The sequence below is a fragment of the Equus przewalskii genome, chromosome 31 (genome assembly GCF_037783145.1).
Source record: "Equus przewalskii isolate Varuska chromosome 31, EquPr2, whole genome shotgun sequence".
In the NCBI taxonomy this organism is placed as follows: Eukaryota; Metazoa; Chordata; class Mammalia; order Perissodactyla; family Equidae; genus Equus; species Equus przewalskii.
Window position 1 is genome coordinate 8,394,489 of NC_091861.1, and position 21,362 is coordinate 8,415,850.

Below are 21,362 nucleotides of genomic sequence, written 5' to 3' on the forward strand. Positions count from 1 at the left end.
AAAGGCACATATATTGTTATAGTTTAGATGGGGGTATGTAGCGCATTAAGGTCATGTTTTTAAACACATCAGCAAATAAAAAACTAAGAAAAAAGCATTCCAGTGATGTTTTCATCAGTTACTTCTCTCTCTGTGTGTGTCTCTCTCTTACACACACACACTGCTGTTAATCACAAAGACTAGGCAAAAGTCTGTGTATGGCACTCAAAATAAATGAATCACCCCTACAAGAAGGGGACGAGGGACAGAACTACCATTCACATGTCAGTCAGCTATTACAGTGGTACTCCAAATAAATGGAAAGCATATGTTGGCTTATGTTGTGTGCTGAGATCCCAAGTCCCAGCACACAATCGACATTCAAAACTTAGTTGATGAATTGTATGAATTAATGAATGTGCTAATATGTTTATTAAATGTTATGAACATCTTAACAGCAAGAATGATATAAATTTAAGGTACTGTTAAAGTTTGTGTGACTAAAAAAAAAGTTTTTATTCTGGATATAGAAACCACTTACTTTTGCTAGGTCTTTGACACTCTCCGTTTTTCCCGTACCAGTTGGACCAGTAGGGCAGCCTCCTAGATTCAGCTTCAGTGCTCCAGTGAGAGTCAGCCAGCATCTGTCAGTGAGAGGTGTAACAGCCAATCTTGGAGTACAGCCCAAGTACTCGTAGCCATAGGTAAAGCTGGCATCTCCTTGAGATACATAGCACAACTTTTGTTTTTCATCCCATTTATATTGCAAATGCCTGAAAACAATGATTTAAAGTTCATATTATTTGGGAAAAATTAGTTTTAGTTTTTTTTCACATGGAGAAACATAAAAAGGGAATGTTGATTTAAAAATATAGAAATAAAAAACGAAAATCAAATGAAAAGAGTGATGGATAATTCATCAATGACTATATTAGACATGAAATACTAGAACTCAGAAGACTACAAACATGAGCATTCTTCCTTCTGAGGAAAATGGCCCTGCTGAATCTTGCTGCTTTTGTGAGATGTTAGCATAAATGGAGGATTTATATAAGAATCATCCTTATGAAGTTTATTATGGTTTCCAATAAAAATGTGGTTTAAGACATTGCTTATTATAACCAGGATCCTTACTATGTGGGTAGTTGAGAGAAATGCTATTTGTTCTAAGTATCAAAAAAAATTGTACTTTGGGGGAATAGATTGCATTTATCTTATGAACACTGTGAGTTGTGTAGCTAAGCATAAATTTTCTCCTCTATAAGGCTGTGAGTTAAATTTCTGATCTGTTTATAACCTTTACAGGATGCAGTCTCTTTTCCCCCAGTTGTATTGAGATATTGACATAGCATTGTATTAGTTTGAGGTGCACAACATGATAATTTGATATGTGTATGTTTTGCAAAATGATCACCACAGTAAGTTAACATCCATGATCTTACATAGTAACAAATTTTTTTTCTTTAGATGAGATCTTTTAACATCTACTCTCTTAGCGGCGTTCAAATATACAATAGAGTATTGTTAACTGTAGTCACCATGCTGTAAATTATATCCCCAGAACTTATTTTTCTTGTAACTGGAAATTTGTACCTTTGACCACCTTCACTCATTACCTGCACCCTCCACCCCCCACCTCTGGCAACCCCCAATCTGTTCTCTGTTTCTATGAGTTTGTTTTTTTAGATTTCACATATAAGTGAGATTATACAGTATTTGCCTTTCTTTGTCTGACTTATTTCACTTAGCATAATTCCATCAAGGTCCATCCATGTAACAAATGGCAGGATTTCTTTCTTTTTTAATGGCTGAATGATATTCCATTCTACACATGTACTACATTTTCTTTATCCATTCATCAGTTGATGGATGTCTTGGCTATTATAGATAATGCTGCGATGAACGTGGGGGTACAAATATCTTTTTGAGATAGTGATTTCGTTTCTTTAGGATACATACCCAGAAGTGGAATTGCTGCATCATATGGTAGTTCTGTTTTTAATTTTATGAGAAACTGCCATACATTTTCCACAGTGGCTGCACCAAATTATGTTTCCACTAAAAGTGCACCAGGGTTCCCTTTTCTCCATATCCTTGCCAGAACTTATCTCTTGTCTTTTTGATGACGACCATTCTAACAGTGTGAAGTGACACCTCATTGTGCTTTTGGTTTGCATTTCCCTGATGATTAGTGATGTTAAACACCTTTTCATGTACCTAGTGGCCATTTGTATGTCTTTTTGGAAAAATGTCTATTCAATTCCTTTGCCCATCTTTTAATCAGATTGTTTGTATTTTGCTATTGAGTTGTATGAGTTCTTCATATATTTTGGATATTAACCCCTTATTAGATATATGATTTGCAAATATTTTCTCCCATTCAGTAGATTGCCTTTTCATTTTGTTGATGGTTTTCTTTTCTGTGCAGCAGCTTTTTAGTTTGATGTAGTCCCTCTTGTTTTTTTTTTTTTGTTCCCTTTACTTTTGGTTCAAATCCAAAAGATCATTGCCAAGACTGATGTCAAAGAGTTTACTGCCTATGTTTTCCTCTATGAGTTTTATGATTTTAAGTCTTATGTTCACATCTTTAATCCATTTTGAGTTAATTTTTGTGGTTATTTTTTATTTTTTTGCTGAGGAAGATTTGCCCTGAGCTAACATCTATTGCCAATCTTCCTCTTTTTGCTGAAGGAAGATTTGCCCTGAGCTAACATCTGTGCCAGTCGTCCTCTATTTTTTATGTGGGTCACCACCAAAGCATGGCTGCCGACAGGTGGTGTAGGTCTGGGCCCAGGAACTGAACCTGGGCTGCTTAAGTGGGGCATGCTGAACTTAACCACTAGGCCACAGGGCCAGCCCTAATCCATTTTGATTTAATTTTTGCATATGGTGTAAGATAGTGGTACAGTTTCATTCTTTACATATTGCTGCCTAGTTTTCCCAGCACCATTTATTGAAGAGACTATCCTTTCCCCATTGCATATTCTTGGCTGTTTTTTTTTATACATTGATTAACCATATATGTATGGCTTTATTTCTGGGCTGTCTGTTCTGTTACGTTGATTTATGTGTCTGTTTTTATCATACCGTTTTGATTACTATAACTTTGTAATATAGTTTGAAAGCAGGAAGTGTGATGCCTCCAGCTTTTTTCTTCTCTCTCAAGACTTTTTTGGTTATTCAAGGTCTTTTGTGGTTCCATACAAATTTTAGGATTTTTTTTCTATTTCTGTGAAAAATGTCATTGGAATTTTGATAGAGATTGCATTGAATCTATAGATTGCTTTGGGTAGTATGGACATTTTAACAATAGAAATTCTTCTAATCCTTGAGCATGGAATATCTTTCCATTTATTTGTCTTCTTCAATTTCTTTAATCAGTGTGTCATAGTTTTCATTGTACAGATCTTTCACTATCTTGGTTAAATTTATTCCTATGAATTGTATTCTTTTTGATGCAATTGTAAATGGGATTGTTTTCTTAATTTCTCTTTCTGATACTTTGTTGTAAGTGTACAGAAATGCAACTGATTTTTGTATATTGTTTTGGATTCTACAACTTTACTGAATTCCTTTATTAGTACTAAGAGTTTTTTGGTGGAGTTTTTATGGTTTTCTATATATAGTAGCATGTTATCTGCAAATAGGGACAGTTTTACTTCTTCCTTTCCGATTTGGATGCCTTTTATTTCTTTTCCTTACTTAACTGCAGTAACTAGGATTTTATGTTGAGTAAAAGTGGTGAGAGTGGGAATCCTTGTCTTGTTCCTGATTTTAGAGAAAAAGCTTCTGCTTTTCACCATTGAGTATGATGTTAGCTGTGGGCTTGTCATATATCACCTTTTTTATGTTGCGGTACCTTCCCTCTCCACCCAGTTTGTTGAGCATTTTTATCATGGATGGATGTTGAGTTCTGTCAAATTTGTTTCTGTATCTATTGAGATGATCACATGGTTTTTATACTTCAATTTGTTAATGTGGTCTATCACATTGATTTATTTGTGAATGTTCCTCCATCCTTGCATTCCTGGCATAAAGTCCACTTGATCACGGTGTATGATCCTTTTAATGTACTGTTGAATTTGGTTCACTAATATTTTGTTGAAGATTTTTGCATTTATATTCATTAGGGATGTTGGCCTGTAATTTTTTTTCTTGTAGTGTCCTTGTCTAGTTTTGCTATCAGGGTAACGCTGGCCTCATAATTTAAGTTTGGAAGTGTTCCCTACTCTTCTATTTTTTGGAAGAGTTTGAGGAGGATTTGTATTAATTCTTTAAATGTTTGGTAGAATTCACCAGTTAAGCCATGTGGTCCTGGACTTTTATTTGTTGGGAGGTTTTGATTATAGATTCACTCTCCTTACTAATAATTGGTCTGTTCAGATTTTCTCTCTCTTTATGGTTCAGTTGTGGTAGGTTATATGTTTCTAGGAATTTATTTCTTTTAGGTTGTCCAATTAGTTGGCATCTAATTGTTCATAGTCTCTTGTGATTCTTTGTATTTCTGTGATAACAGTTGTTATGTCTCCTCTTTTTTTGTCTGATTTTATCTGAGTTCTCTCTTCTTTTCTTTGTAAGTCTAGTTAAAGGTTTATTTTATTTTTTCAAAATATCTGTTCTTAGTTTCCTTGATCTTTCCTATCATCTTTTTAGTCTTTATTTCATTGATTTCTGCACTGATCATCATTTTCTTCCTTCTACTAACTTTTGGCTTTTTTCTTTTTAGCTTTAAGTTTATTCTTCATTTAACTTTTAAAATACAACTATAGTTGAGTATTCTTCTTGTTTTAGTTCCTCGAGGTGTAAACTTTGATTGTTTATTTGAGCTTTCCTTTTTTTTTTTTTTTTTTGAGCCTATCATTTCCTTGCTATTTTTCTTTTTTAAAGATTGGCACCTGAGCTAACAACTGTTGCCAATCTTTTTTTTTTTTTTTCTGCTTTATCTCCCCAAATACCCCCGGTACATAGTTGTATATCTTAGTTGCAGGTCCTTCTACTTGTGGCATGTGGGATGCTGTCTCAGTGTGGCCTGATGAGCGGTGCCATGTCCATGCCCAGGATCCAAACTGGTGAAACCCTGGGCTGCTGCAGCGGAGTGCATGAACTTAACTAGTCAGCCACGGGGCTGACCCCCTCTTTTTTCTTAAGATTGGTGTTTATTGCTACGAACTTCCCTCTTAGAACTGCTTTTGCTGCATCCCATAGGTTTTATTTCCATTTTCCTCTGTCTCAAGATATTTTTTGATTTCTCTTTTGATTTCTTCTTTCACCCTTTGGTTGTTCAGTAGGCATGTTGTTTGATCTCTGCATATTTGTGAATTTATTAGTTTTTCTTCTTGTAATTGATTTCTAGTTTCATACCATTGTGGTCATAAAAGATGCTTGATATGATTTCAGTCATCTTAAATTAGCATTTGTTTTGTGATTTAACATAAGATCGATTCTAGAGGATGTTCCATTTGTGCTTGAGAAGAATGTTGGATAGAATATTATTTAATGTCTAAGTCCACCTTGTCTAACATGTAGTTTAAGTCTACTGTTTCCTTATTGATATTCTGTCTGGACAGTCTATTCGTTGTTGAATATGGGGTATTATTGTATTGATATCTATTTCTTCCTGCAGGTTTGTTAATATTTACTTTATATATTTAGTTGCTCCTTTGTTGGGTGCATAAATATTTATAAGTATTATATCCTCTTGTTGGAATGACTCCTTTATCATTATATAATGACCTTCTTTGTCTCTTGTTAGAGTCTTTTTCTTAAAGTCTTGTTTTGTCTGATATAAATATAGCTAGCCCGGCTTTCTTTTGGTTTCCATTTGTATGGAATATCTTTTTTCTATTCTTTTACTTTTAGTCTGTATTTGTCCTTAAAGCTGAACTGAGTCTCTGGTAGGCAGCATATAGTTAGGTCTCATTTTTTTATTCATTCAGCTACTCTATATCTTTAGATTGGAGAATTTAGTCCATTTACATTTAAAGTAATTCTTGATAGATATAGACTTATTATTGAATTTTGTTAATTGTTTTTTTTTTTTGTCTGTTTTGTAATTCTTTGCTCCTTTCTTCTTCTTGCTCTCTCTTCCTTTGTGGTTTGATGAATGTCTGTTGCTTTTTACAGGTTAGGTAAGTTTTCAGCTATTATTTCTTTGAATAAGCTTTCTGCCCCTCTCTCCCTCTCTTCATCTTCTCAGACTCCTATAGTGTGACTGTTTGTCCACATGATGGTGTCCCATAAGTCCCTTATGCTGTCTTCACTCTTTTTCATTCTTTTTTATCTTTGCTTCTCTAATTGAATTCACTGTCCTGTCTTCAAGTTTGCTGCTTGTTTATTCTACTTTATATAGTCTGCTGTTGAACCCCTCTATTGAGTTTTTCAGTTCAGTCATTGTATTTTTCAGCTCTGTGATTCCTGTTTGGTACTTTCTTATAGTTTCTGTCTCTTTGTTGAAATTCTCACTTTGTTCATCCATTGTTCTCCTGACATCAGTGAGCATCTTTATGACCATTATTTTGAACTCTTTATCAGGTAACTCACTTATCTCATTTCATTAAGGTCTGTTTCTTGAGTTTTACCTTCTTCTTTCATTTGCAACATATTCCTCTGTTTCTTCATTTTCCTTGACTCTATCTGTGGATTCTGCACATTATGTAAAGTAGCCACCTCTCCCAGGCTTGACAGAATGATCTAGTGTAGGAGATGAAACTTATCATTCAGCCAGGCTTAGCTCTTGGTTGTCTCTCAAACCTTTGTAATTATCTAAACTACTTTCTTTGTTTTTAGTGGCTCCAAGTAGTTGAGAGTGTGCCAAGATATGTCACTGTCCCAAAGGGGAGCAGGCTGATTGGAAGCTGGACCCTCAGGCAGCAGCTATTAAAGTATGCAAGTAAACCTCTTTCAGGGAAAGACTGGGAGATGGGCATTTCTGTCTGCTGCCTCTGCACTGAGCCCTGTGCGGGGGATAGCCAGTCAAGAACTGTTTAATTTCTGCTATAGTCTGTTGAACCCATGAAGCCAGGCTCTGCTGGCTACTAGAGCCAGGCTGTCAAGGGGTGAGTCCTCTGGGTAGCAGCTGAAATATTGAGGCACCAGATATGTGTGCATAGTCTTTTCAGGGAGACACTGGCAACCTAGAACAGGGTAAAGGAAGAGTGCAGAGATGATGCCTGCTGGAAAAGACTGCAGTCGGACCCTATATGTGTGTTAAATTAGAAACCTAACCCTCAGGGTGCAGCTTTTAAGGTATGCAAATAGGCTTCTTTCAGGGAAAGACTGGGAGATGAGCTAATTTCTGACTGCTGCCTGTGTATTCAACCATGGAGAGAGAGCCATTTAAGAACTGTTTCTTTGCTATACTCCTATGGGACACATGAAGGCAAGCCCTGCTGGCCATCAGATCCAGGCAATCAAGAAGTGCATCCCCTGGATGGCAGCTACAAAAGCCGGGGCTCAAAACGTGTACAAACTCCTTTTGATGAGAGATTGGTGACCTGGAGCAGGCCAGAGGGAGAACATACAGATGGCTCCCACCTACCTCCCTGATATCCCAGAGGATCACAGTCAGCTCTTAGATGTGTGTTAAATCAGAAGCCTGACGCTCAGGCTGCATCTTTTAAGATAGGCAAATAGGCCTCTTTCAGAGAAAGACTGGGAGATGGGCATTTCTTTCCATTCCCTCAGCACTGAGCCCTGGGAGAAGAGCCACTGCTAGTCCTTTTAGCGTGTTAAGAACTGTTTCATTTGCTTTAGTCTGGTGGGTCTCATTGATGCATGCCCAGTTGGCTTTCAGAGCTGGGTGTTTTGGAGGCCCATCCCTTAGGTATAAGTCTTAAAAGTTGGGGCATTAGATGTTGGGTCCAAACTCTTCACTCCTTAGGGAGAAGCTGGGAGTTGTGAGTTTCCTCCTGACCGTATGTTGCTGTACTGGGGGTCGGGTTTGTGGCAAGAGTGTGTCTCAGTCTCTCCTACCCATTTTGATGTGGGTTTTATCCACTCTCCCAATGTGTATAAGTCACCCAACTAGTTTTTGGATTTCTTTCAGAGGGAATTGTTCAGTGTGTAGCTGTAGATTTGGTGTGTCTGTGGGAATAGGTAAGTTCAGGAGCCTTTTATATCGCAATCATAGACCAGAACCATGGTATGCATTCTTGACTCTATTTGATGTCCCTACTAGAGCTGACTTAATTCAAAGGTGAAATATCAAAGAACGTTTTTGGAAAGAATTTTACATTTGATATTTTAGTAAAGCATCAAAGCATTATCATGGGAAAAATCATCCCTATACCTGTTTAGTAGTTTAGTGCTGTTTTGATTTTGAATCACAAGTGGAGGCAGGCACAATATCATTCAAAATTTAGTTACCAAAGGTCTTTTTGTCTTTTTTTTTTAACACTCTTATAACAATCTTTATTATATGTGTTTTTATTTTAATTTAATATTTTAATTGAGATATAATTGACATATAATGTTGTGTAAGTTTGTGTGCAATGTGTCAACACGTTTATATATTGCGACTGACACCTTTATCACGGCACTCTTTTTCACCTTTGTTTGCCTTTCTTCTCTCATTCCATTTTCAATTTATGCTATCATGTAGTATTATGTTCTTATAAACCCTACTAAATCCTTCCTAGAACAACAAGATACTTTATAAAGAAATCTAAAACGTTAGTAAACTTTTAAAATTTAGATTAAAAATTTAAAAAAAATTATAAACTGCCACCTTGTAAAGTCCCAGATGAGAGAGCATATAACCATAAGAGAGAGAGAAGTAACTGTTGAAGGAAATGAATTTTTTTTTAAAAAAAGGAATTTGCTATCCTAAGAGCCACCATTTGTTTTATGATTCAAGTTCTAAATCATTATTTAAGTGGAATATCAATATCCAAAGCTTTAGTCATTCTATTATTCTTCCCCTAGAACAGAAGTTCCCAAAGTTTCTTGGTTCACTGCACCTGTAGTGTATTAGTAATTTTTTCATGATCACCCTAGGCAAAAGGAAATATCTCATAGTTCCTTTAATTAATTTTTAGATCCAAAGCAGCTTAATAATTTTATCTTTATGACTTAGTAGCTTTTAAAAAATATACAAATACTTAAAATCATTTTTATTTCATTCTTAAATAACCATAGTTATTTAGTAATGGGATGTGTGTGCCTGGTGTGTACTGTACAGCTTCCCAGACATTGGACTCAGATTGGATATTGCCAATCTTGTTTCCTGTACCATGTCAGTTTTCATTTAACACTTGCTTTTTATCAGAGCGACTGCCAGAAACCTAGCTTTGCAAGTATAAGAAGTCACTTACAAGTTGTAGTATGATCTAATATTAAAATTGTCAGCTACTTCTAGCTGCTAATTTGCTTGGTGTCTGACAGATGCTGTGTATCCGAGTCCCTCAAAAGTTTAAAAATCGTTGCAGCACCCTGTGAGCTCCCTATGGTGGCTTAGGGCACCTTGGTACATAGTTTGGGAACTGTAGCCCTAGAATCATAGACATACGGTCTTATTAAAATCTTCTCAATCCAGTGTCAAGATGGTGGCATAGGAAGACTGAACTCACCTCCTCCCATGGACACAAATTTACAACTACTCTTGAAATAATTACCCCTGAGAGAGAACTGAAAACTGGATAAAACGAATTCCCGTAACAAGGGACACTGCTGAGGTAGAAGAGGCAGAAATTACTTTCTGGAGAGGAAAAAGCCACATTCTACTCTTGGTGCTTCACAGCTGGCCAGAAGCAATCTTAAGTTTTGCAGCCTTCCCTGGAGGAGTGGGGGATCTGAACAGGAGAGCATTACCACAATAAGCAGCTTTTGGACCCAGCACAGCTGAGATGAGTGTCATAATATCTGGCTTTGCTGGTTATTAACAACAACAGGGAATACCCCCAGAAAAGCCGTCAGACATAAGGGAAAGAAAAGCCTGTTCTTAAAGGGCCCATGCACAAATTCACCCATTTTGGAAAGCAACCTAAAATCACCAGAAAGAAAGCTGCACCGTCCTTTGGTGAAAAGTGACTCACTTGATAGGCTCTGGGTGCATCTCAGTGAAAGGCAAGACCTGCCCAGGCTGGGACCACTTCCCCAGGGACTGAGAGATTGACAGCAGCCATTATTGTGACCTACTACAGGCATGCTGACACAGATGCTGGCAGACACCCCTGGCCAGTTAGTGCAGGGGTCTGCCCCACCCACTACAGCACTGATTTAGTCCAGCTCAGGTCAGGCAGCCCACCCTAGGGACTGCCCCACCCCACAGCAAGCGCTTGTGGGCCAGCATAGGTGGGGTGTGTGGAAGCTCTGCAGGGGTGGGGGTGAGTGAATCCTCCTCTGCAGGGCAGGGCATGAGGCAGAGTGTGTGGTGCCTCTGCAGTGGGGCAAGTGGGTCCACTTTAGTGGGTTGGGGCATGTGCACAGGGCAGGACTGTGTTGACAGGGTGTGTGGGTCTGAAGGCAGTGGGGCTTGTCAGATACAGGAGACTTACGCTTCTCAAACAGCCACATAGGGGATTGGCCCTGCCTTCCAACACCTGAAACAATTCGGTGCGCCCATGCTTGGGGCCAGCCCCACCCAGCTCCACTCCTGAGGGCTGACAACAGCCTTGCAGGTGTGAGGCCCACAGCAATTGTAAGCCTCTGAGCCTAGCAACCAGCCATGCTAAGAGTATACTTAACAGAAAACCTGCAACAGGAATGTGCTGTTAGACCTTGCAGCCAACTGTGCTGGAGCTCCCCATGCCCAATAAAGTGACTGAAGGGACCACATGCATAGCAGCCATATGCAGCTGAGCATTACAACCAGCTGGCCAGGGGGACAGCCTAGCCTCCCCATGCACCTGCAGCAAGAGCAGCCTTGCCGCAACAGAAGGACACATGAAGCCCACACAGGGAACACTCCTAGAACCTTTAGAACTGGTGACAAGAGGGAGGCACACTGTAGGGTCTTGTAAGGCATCTCTTACATAAATCCACCTCTCCAAGATCGGCAGACATACCTGATCTACCTAACACATAGATATAAGCACAGAGATAGAGGCAAAATGAGGAGACAAAGGAATACATTCCAAATAAGCTAACAGAACTCCTCAGAAAAATAAGTAAACAAAACAGAGATAAACAATCTACCTGATAAAGAATACAAACTAATAGTCATAAGGATGGTCACTGATATTGGGAGAAGAATGGATGAACTCAGTGAGAACGTCAACAAAGAATTGGAAAATAGAAAAAAAGAACCAATCAGGAGGCAGAGCAAAATGGCGGGGTGAGCTGACCTGGGACTCTTTCCCCTCCAAAGTACAACAAAGGACTGAAAAAAAAAACCCTGAATTTCAGCTAGTGAACCTAACACCAGGACTCAGAGACCTACAGAATCAAAAGACAGAAGACGGAGCCCCTACTGCCCGCCTCAGTGGAGCTGGAATGGAGTAAGAGAGAACATCGCTCCATCCTGTAGAAACTGGGATTGCCGCGTGGGTCCGGGAAGGAGCGGGGGAGGGGCTGCATGACCAGGGGATGCTCTAGGACTCCCGCCACCAGTACAGTGGAAACCCGCTGACAGGGGAAAGCTTCTGTGCACGGGGACCCCATAAATGCAGGGCCCTGGGAGACCAGAGAACACAACTGATCGAATCCAGATCGGTGCGTGAGAGAAACCGCCCCCGCCCCCGCCGTGGCAAAGTGCACTGGGCGCCGACATCTTGCCCGAAGCCAGAGAGCTCAGAACACGTGGCTCTCAACCCCCATCTAGTGGCAACAGGTGGTAACTGCAACCGAATTCTACCACCATGTGAAAAAACCTCTCCTCTACCATCCAGCAATTTATAAAAGCCCCAGACCAGAAGGAAAACAATACAAACATAGAATTAAGTCCTGAGGACTTGGAATTAGGTAAACTAAATGAAAATGAGTTCAGAGCAGCTATAATAAGAAAACTCAATGAGGTAGAGAGAAAGAGAAACAAGCCAAGTTCTGGAGTTACTTCACAAAAGAGATTGAAATTCTAAAGAAGAATGAAACAGAATTACTGAAGATGAAAAACACAATGGACCAGATAAAACAGAATACGGATTTCCTGAATGCCCAGGTAGACTCCATAGAAGAGCAAATTAGCATAATTGAAGATAGACAGGCTGAATGGCTCCAGACAGGGGAAGAAAGAGAACGAAAGAGTAAAAGGAATGAGGAAAGTATTAGAGAGATAGCAGATTCAATGAGGAGAAAGAATTTAAGGATCATAGGAATTCCCGAGAACGTGGAAAAGGAAAATGGAGCAGAAAGTGTCCTTAATGAAATTACAGAAGAGAACTTCCCAAATCTAGGATTGAGAGAGAAATGTGTGTAGAGGAAGGTTTCAGATCTCCTACATTTGTCAATGTAAAAAGACCTACTACAAGGCATATAGTAGTACAAATGGCAAAAAGGAATGACAGAGAGAATACTCAGGGCTGCACGACAAAAGACAATTACCTACAAAGGAGCCCCTATCAGATTTTCAGCAGATTTCTCTGCCAAAACCTTACAAGCTAGGAGAGAATGGAGTGACATATTCAAAGCTTTAAAAGATAAAAATCGTCAGCCAAAAATACTCTATTGAGCAAGAATATCCTTCAGATATGAGGGAGAAATTAAATCTTTTCCAGACAAACAAAAGTTAAAGGAATTTGTAACCAAAAGTCCTCCACTACAAGAAATCCTTAAGAAGGCTCTCATACCTGAAAAAAGAAAAAAGGGAGAACGGGGTCACAAACCACAGAGTAGGGAGACAGATGGATAGAACCAGAATAGGATAGCAAATATTCAACTATAGCATTAGGATAAAGGGAAGGATACTACCAAAGCAAAGATGATCTTATCACTCTAACTACAAACTCATAACAGTAGTTGGAATAAGAAGTGAAAATAATAATTTAGGAGGGCAAGAGCAAAGGGACTAAATTGGTCTAGGCCAAGTAAGTAAGAGACCACCAGAGAAGACTATATTATACACGAGATTCTAAATACAAACTTCAGGTTAGAGACTAAACTAAACAACAGAACAAAGACACAAAACATAAATAAGCAAAAATCTAAGAAACCCAGCATAGGAAATTGCAGTATCAAATGGGTAGGAGAAAGCACACAGGAAGAGAAAGCAGGAAAGCCAGATAATAAGCAACAGATTGACAGCTTTAAGTCCACATGACTCAATAATCACTTCAATGTCAACGGATTGAACTCTCCAATAAAAAGACATGGAGTGGCAAAATGGACTAAAGAACAAGATCCAACAATTTGTTGCCTCCAGGAAACACACCTCAGCCCCAAGGACAAACACAGGCTCAGAGTGAAGGGGTGGAGGACAATACTTCAAGCTAATAGCAAGGAAAAAAAAGCAGGTGTTGCAATTCTTATATCACACAAAGTGGATTTCAAAATAAGACAGGTAAAGAGAGACACAGAGGGACAATATATAATGATCAAAGGGACACTTCATCAAGAAGAAATAACACTTATAAATATCTATGCACCCAACATAGGAGCACCAATGTTCATAAAGCAACTATTAACAGACCTAAAGGAAGATGTTAAAAACAACACAATAATAGTAGGGGACCTCAACACCCCACTCACATCAATGGACAGATCATCCAGAAAGAAAATCAACAAACAAATAGTCGAGCTAAACGAAAAACTAAAACAATTGGACTTAATAGACATATATAGATCACTTCACCCTAAAAAAGCAGAGTACACATTCTTCTCAAGTGCACATGGAACATTCTCAAGGAGAGACCATATGTTGGGAAAAAAGGCAAGCCTCTACAAATTTAAAAAAATTGAAATAACAAGCATCTTCTCTGATCATAATGCTATAAGGCTAGAAATTAATTACAAGAAAAAAGCTGAGAAAGGCACAAAGATGTGGAGACTAAACAATACACTACTGAATAAGCAATGGATCATTGCAGAAATTAAAGAAGAAATCAAAAGATATCTGGAAACTAATGAAAATGATAGCATGCCATACCAACTCATATGGGATACAGCAAAAGATGGATTAAGAGGAAAATTCATCGCAATACAGGCACATCTTAACAAACAAGAAGAATCCCAAATAAGCAATCTTAAACTACACCTAACTGAACTAGAGAAAGAAGAACAAATAAACCCCAAAGTCAGCAGAAGGAGAGAAATAATAAAAATCAGAGCAGAAATAAATACTATTGAAACGAAAAAGGCGGTAGAAAGGATCAATGAAACAAAGAGCTGGTTCTTTGAGAAGATAAATAAAATTGACAAACCCCTAGCCAGACTTACAAAGAAAAAAAGGGAGAAAGCTCAAATAAACAAAATCAGAAATGAAAGAGGAGAAATAACAACAGACTGCAGAAATACAACGGATTATAAGAGAATACTACGAAAAACTCTATGCTAACAGAATGGACAACCTAGAGGAAATGGATAAATTCTTGGACTCCTACAATCTCCCAAAGCTCACTCAAGAACAAGCAGACAATCTGAACAGACCAATCACAAGGAAATAGATTGAAACAGCAATCAGAAACATCCCAAAGAATAAAACCCCAGGACCAGATGGCTTCCCTGGGGAATTCTACCAAACTTTCAGAGAGGATTTAAGACCTATCCTTTTCAAGCTATTCCAAAAAATTAGGGAGGATGGAACACTTCCTAACACATTCTATGAGGCCAACATCATGCAGATACGAAAGCCAGACAAGGATGCCACGAAAAAAGAGAACTACAGGCCAATATCACTGATGAACATAGATGCAAACATTCTAAACAAAATTTTGGCCACCAGAATTCAGCAATTCATCAAAAGGATCATACATCATGATCAAGTGGGATTCATACCAGGGACACAGGGATGGTTCAACATCCACAAATCAATCAATGTGATATACCACATCAACAAACTGAGGAATAAAAACCACATGATCATCTCAATAGATGCAGAGAAAACATGTGACAAGATCCAACAGCATTTATGATAAAAACTCTGAACAAAATGGGCATAGAAGGGAACTACCTCAACATAATAAAGGCCATATATGACAAGCCCACAGCCAACATCATACTCAATGGGCAAAAACTGAGTGCCATCCCCCTGAAAACAGGGATGAGACAAGGATGCCCTCTATCACCACTCTTATTTAACATAGTACTGGAGGTCCTGGCCAGAGCAATCAGGCAAGATAAAGGAATAAAAGGAATCCAAATAGGGAGGGAAGAAGTGAAACTCTCGCTGTTTGCAGACGACATGATCTTATATATAGAAAACCCCAAAGAATCCATTGGAAAACTCTTAGAAGTATTCAACAACTACAGCAAAGTTGCAGGGTATGAAATCAATTTGCATAAATCAGTAGCATTTCTATATTCTAACAACGAACTAACAGGAAAAGAACTCAAGAACATAATACCATTCACAATCGCAACAAAAACAGTAAAATACCTCAGGGTAAATTTAACTAAGGAAGTGAAGGACCTATATAATGAAGATTACAAGGCCTTTCTGAGAGAATTGGATGATGACATAAGGAGATGGAAAGACATTCCATGTACATGGATTGGAAGAATAAACATAGTTAAAATGTCCGTTCTACCTAAAGCAAACTACAGATTCAACGCTATTCCAATCAGAATCCCAATGACATTCTTTGCAGAATTAGAACAAAGAATCCTAAAATTTATATGGGGCAACAAAAGACCCAGAATTGCTAAAGCAATCCTGAGAAAAAAGAACAAAACGGGAGGCATCACAATCCCTGACTTCAAAACATACTACAAAGCTACAGTAATCAAAACAGCATGGTAGTGGTACAAAACAGGTGCACAGATCAATGGAACAGAATTGAAAGCCAAGAAATAAAACCACACATCTATGGACAGCTTGCCTTCGACAAAGGAGATGGGTGCCTACAATGGAGAAAAGAAAGTCTTTTCAACAAATGGTGCTGGGAAAACTGGAAAGCCATATGTAAAAGAATGAAAATTGACCATTCTTTTTCACCACTCACCAAAATAAACTCAAAATGGATCAAAGACCTAAAGATTAGGCCTGAAACCATAAGGCTTCTAGAAGAAAACGTAGGCAGTATACTCTTTGACATCAGTATTAAAAGGACCTTTTCAGACACCATGTCTTCTCAGAGAAGGGAAACAATAGAAAGAATAAACAAATGGGACTTCATCAGACTAAAGAGCTTCTTCAAGGCAAATAAAAACAGGATTGAAACAAAAAAACAACCCACTAACTGGGAAAAAGTATTTGCAAGTCATATATCTGACAAAGGCTTAATATCCATAATATATAAAGAACTCTCACAAGAAAACAACAAAAAATCAAACAACCCAATCAAAAAATGGGGTGGAGACATCAATAGACATTTCTCCAAAGAAGATATACGGATGGCCAATAGGCACATGAAAAGATGCTCATCATCGCTGATCACCAGGGAAATGCAAATGAAAACTACACTAAGATATCACCTTACACCGATTAGAATGACAAAAATATCTAAATGTAATAGTAACAAATGTTGGAGAGGTTGTGGAGAGAATGGAACCCTCATACACTGCTAGTGGGAATGCAAACTGGTGCAGCCACTATGGAAAACAGTATGGAGATTCCTCAAAAAATTAAAAACAGAACTACCATATGATCCAGCCATTCCACTACTGGGTATCTATCCAAAGAGCTTGAAGTCAGCAATTCCAAAAGTCCTATGCAGCCCAATGTTCATTGCAGCATTATTTACAATAGCCAAGACATGGAAGCAACCTAAGTGCCCATCAACAGATGAATGGATAAAGAAGTTGTCGTATATACATACAATGGAATACTACTCAGCTGCAAAACAGAACAAAATCATTCCATTAGCAACAACATGGATGGACCTTGAGGGAATTATGTTAAGTGAAATAAGCCAGTTAGAGAAAGATAATCTCTGTATGACTCCACTCATATGAGGAATTTGAAAATGTGGACAAAGAGAACAGATTAGTGGCTACCAGGGGAAAGGTGGGGTGGGGGGTGGGCACAAAGGGTGAAATGGTGCACCTACAACACGAATGACAAACATTAATGTACAACTGAAATCACAAAAGATTGTAACTTGTGATTAACTCAATAAAATAAAATAAAATAAAATAAAAGAACCAATGAAATGAAGAATACAGTAATGGAAATGAACAATTATACAATTATACTAGAGGGACTCAGTTGCAGAAGAGATGATACAGAAGAACAGATGAGTGAACTGAACAAAAGACTAGAGGAAATCACCCACGCTGAACAGATAAAAGAAAAAAGAATTTAAAAAAATGAGGACAGTCTAAGGGACCTCTGGAACAACATCAAGTGAACTAACATCCATATTAGTAGGTGTCTCAGAGAGAAAAGAGAGTGACAAAGGGGCAGAGAATCTATTTGAAGAAATAATAGCTGAAAACTTTACTAACCTAAGGAAGGAAACACACACCCAGGTATAGGAAACACAGAGAGCACCAAACAAGATGAACCCAACGAGTCCCACACCAAGATACATTATAAATAAAATGTCAAGAATTAAAGAGAGAATCCTAAAAGCTGCAAGAGAAAGGCAACAAGTTACATACAAAAGAAACCCGATAAGACTATAAGGTGACTTCTCAGCATAAACCTTACAGGCTAGAAGGGAGTGGCATGATATAGTTAAAGTGCTGAAAGGAAAAAGTCTACAGCCAAGAATACTCTGCCCAGCAAGGTTATCATTCAGAATGGAAGGAGAGATAAAGAATTTGCTAGACAAGCAAAAACTAAAGGATTTTATCACCCAGAAACCAGTCTTACAAGAAATGCTAAAGGGACTTATTTAAGTGGAAAAGAAAAGACCACAAATAGGAATAAGAAAATTATCCAAAAACCCCCTAAAAACAATAAAATTACTGGTAAAGGCAAATATACAGTAAAAGTAGAAGATCAACCACCTATGAAGGTCAAAAGACAAAAGTACTAAAATTATCTATTTCCATGATGAGAGGCTAATGTATATACACACACACATAACAGGTTAGATATGATACGAAAATCATAAAATGTGGGAGGAGAGTAAAAGAGTAGAGCTTTTAGCAAGAGGTCAAACTTAAGGGACCATAAGCTTAATATAGATTGTTATATGTGTAGGTTATTATATGTGAACCTCATGGTAATCACAAACCGGAAACCTATAATAAATACACAAAAAATTAAGAGGAAGGAACCTAAACATAATACTAAAGAAAGCCATCAAACCACAAGGGAAGACAGCAAGAGAAGAAGAAAGGAACAAAGAAGAAATACTAAAAAAAAAAAAAAACAGAAAAAAGTAACAAAATGGCAATAAGTACATTCTTATCAATAGCTACTTTAAATGTTGATGCACTAAATGCTCTAATCAAAAGGTATATGGTGGCTGATTGGATAAAAAAACAAGACCCATATATATGCTGCATGCAAGAGACACACTTCAGACCTAAAGACACTCACAAACTGAAAGTGAAGGGATGGAAAAAGATACTCTACACAAATGGCAAAGAAAAGAAAGCTGGGGTAGTGATACATATATCAGACAAAATAGACTTTAAAACAAAAACTAACAAGAGACAAATAAGGGCACTACATAATGATAAGGGAAAAATCCAACAAGAGGATGTAACACTTGTAAATATCTATGCACCCAACATAGGAGCACCTAAATATATAAAGCAACTGTTAACAGACCTAAAGGGAGAAATTCACAGCAACACAATAATAGTAGAGAACCTTAACACCCCACTTATGTCAATGGATAGATCACCCAGACAGAAAGTCAACAAGAAAACAGTGACTTTAAATGAAACACTAGACCAGATGGACTTAACAGATATATATAGAACATTCCATCCAAAAGCAGCAGAATATACATTCCTCTCAAGTGCACATGGAACATTCTCAAAGATAGACCATATGCTGGGAAACAAGGCAAGCTTCAATAAATTTAAGAAGGTTGAAATCATATCAAGCATCTTTTCTGACCGCAGTACTACGAAACTAGAAATCAACTACAAGGATAAAGCTGGGAAAGTCACAAACATGTGGAGACTAAACAACATGCTACTGAACAACTATTTAATCAATGAAAAAATCAAAGGAGAAATAAAAAAATAGAGGCAAACGAAAATGAAGATACAATATACCAACTCTTATAGGATGCAGCAAAAGCACTACTAACAGGGAAATTTATAGTAATACAGGCCTACTTGAAGAAACAAGAAAAATCTCAAATAAACAAGCTTACCCTATACCTAAAAGAAGTAGAAAAAGAAGAACAAACAAAACCCAAAGTCAGTATAGGAAGGAAATAATAAAAATCAGAGCAGCAATAAATGAAATAGAGACTAAAACAACAATAGAAAGGATCAATAAAACTAAGAGCTAGTTCTTTGAGAACATAAACAAAAATTGAGAAACTTTTAGCTAGATTCACTAAGAAAAAAAGAGAGAAGTCTCAAATCAGTAAAATCAGAAATGAAAGAGGAGAAATTAGAATGGACACCACAGAAATACAAAGGATTAAAAGAGAATACTATGAAAAACTGTATGCCAACAAACTGCATAACTTAGAAGTGGATAATTCTTAGAATCATACAACTTCTCAAAAGTGAATCAAGAGGAAATAGAGAATTTGAATAAAATAATCATAAGCAAAGAGATTGAAACAGTAACCAAAAACCTCCCCTAAAAGTCCAGGGCCAGACAACTTCTCTGGTGAATTCTAGCAAACATTCAAAGAAGATTTAATTCCAATCCTTTTCAAACTATTTCAAAAAATCGAAGAGGATGGGACACTTCCCAACTCACTTTACAAGGCCAGGATTACCCTGGTACCAAAACTAGACATGGACAACAACAAAAAAGGAAAATTACATGCCAGTATCACTGAGGAACATAGTTTCAAAAATCCTCAACAAAATATTAGCAAATCAAATACAACAACATCACCATACATCACAATCAAGTGGGTTTTATTCCAGAGATGCATGGATGGTTCAACATCTGCAAATCAATCAATGTGATACATCACGTTAACAAAATGAAGAATGAAAATCACATGATAACTAAATAGATGCAGAGAAAACATCTGATAAGACCCAAATCCATTTATGATAAAAACTCTGAATAAAATGGGTATAGCGGGAAAGTATCTCAACATAATAAAGGCCATATATCACAAACCCACAGCTGACACCATACTCAATGGAGAAAAACTGAAAGCCTTTCCTCTGAGAACAGTAACAAGACAAGGATACCTACTCTCACCACTCTTATTCAACATAGTACTGGAAGTTTTAGCCAGAGCAATTAGACAAGAAAAAGAAATAAAAGGGATGCAAATTGGAAAGGAAGAAGTGAAACTCTATTTGTGGATGTTATGATTCTATATATAAGAATCCTCCAAAAAACTACTAGAAATAATCAACAAATACAGTAAAGTTGCAGTATACAAAATTAACATACAAAAATCAGTTACATTTCTATACACTAATAACGAACTAGCAGAAAGAGAAGTCTAGAATACAATCCCATTTACAATCACAACAAAAAGAATAAAATACCTAAAATAAATTTAACCGAGGAGATGAAAGATCTATACACTGAAAACTATAAGACATTATTGAAAGAAATTGAAGTTATAAAGAAATGGAAAGATATTCCATGCACATGAATTGGAAGAATAAACAGAGTCACAATGTCCATATTACTACCTAAAGCAATCTACACTTTCAGTGCAATCCCAATCAGAATCCCAATGACATTCTTCATGGGACAGAACAAAGAATCCTAACATTTATATGGAACAACAAACGTCCATGAATAGCCAAAACAATCCTGAGAAAAAAGAACAAAGTTGGAGGTATCACATTGCCTGAATTCAAATTATACTACACAGCTGACATAATCAAAACAGCATGGTACTGCCAGAAAAACAGACACACAGATCAATGGAACAGAACTGAAAGCCCAGAAATAAACCCACACATCTATGGACAGCTAATCTTTGACAACAGAGCCAAGAGCATACAATGGAGAAAGGAAAGTCTCTTCAATAAATGGTGTTGGGAAAACTGGACAGCCACATGCAAAAGAACGAAAGTATACCATTGTCTTACACCATACACAAAAATTAACTCAAAATGGATTAAAGGCTTGAAGGTAGACCTGAAATTATAAAACTCTTAGAAGAAAATATAGGCAGTACACTCTTTGATATCAGTCTTAGCAGCATCTTTTGAATACCATCTCTTCTCAGGCAAGGGAAACAAAAGAAAAAATAAACAAATGGGACTACATCAGACTAAAAAGCTTCTGC

The 21,362-nt window shown here is 37.5% G+C and overlaps 1 protein-coding gene and 1 long non-coding RNA gene across 2 annotated transcripts in view; one reads left to right on the top strand and one right to left on the bottom strand.

The window, feature by feature from the left end:
* DNAH14 (dynein axonemal heavy chain 14) overlaps positions 1-21,362 on the bottom strand; it is a 417,787-nt gene that overhangs the window by 215,717 nt on the left and 180,708 nt on the right. The window contains exon 29 of the mRNA XM_070602297.1: positions 521-752. Within this exon, the coding sequence (XP_070458398.1) occupies positions 521-752 (232 nt within the window). The remainder of the gene's footprint in view (positions 1-520; positions 753-21,362) is intronic.
* LOC139080637 (uncharacterized) overlaps positions 1-21,362 on the top strand; it is a 68,474-nt gene that overhangs the window by 1,912 nt on the left and 45,200 nt on the right. The window lies entirely within an intron of this gene.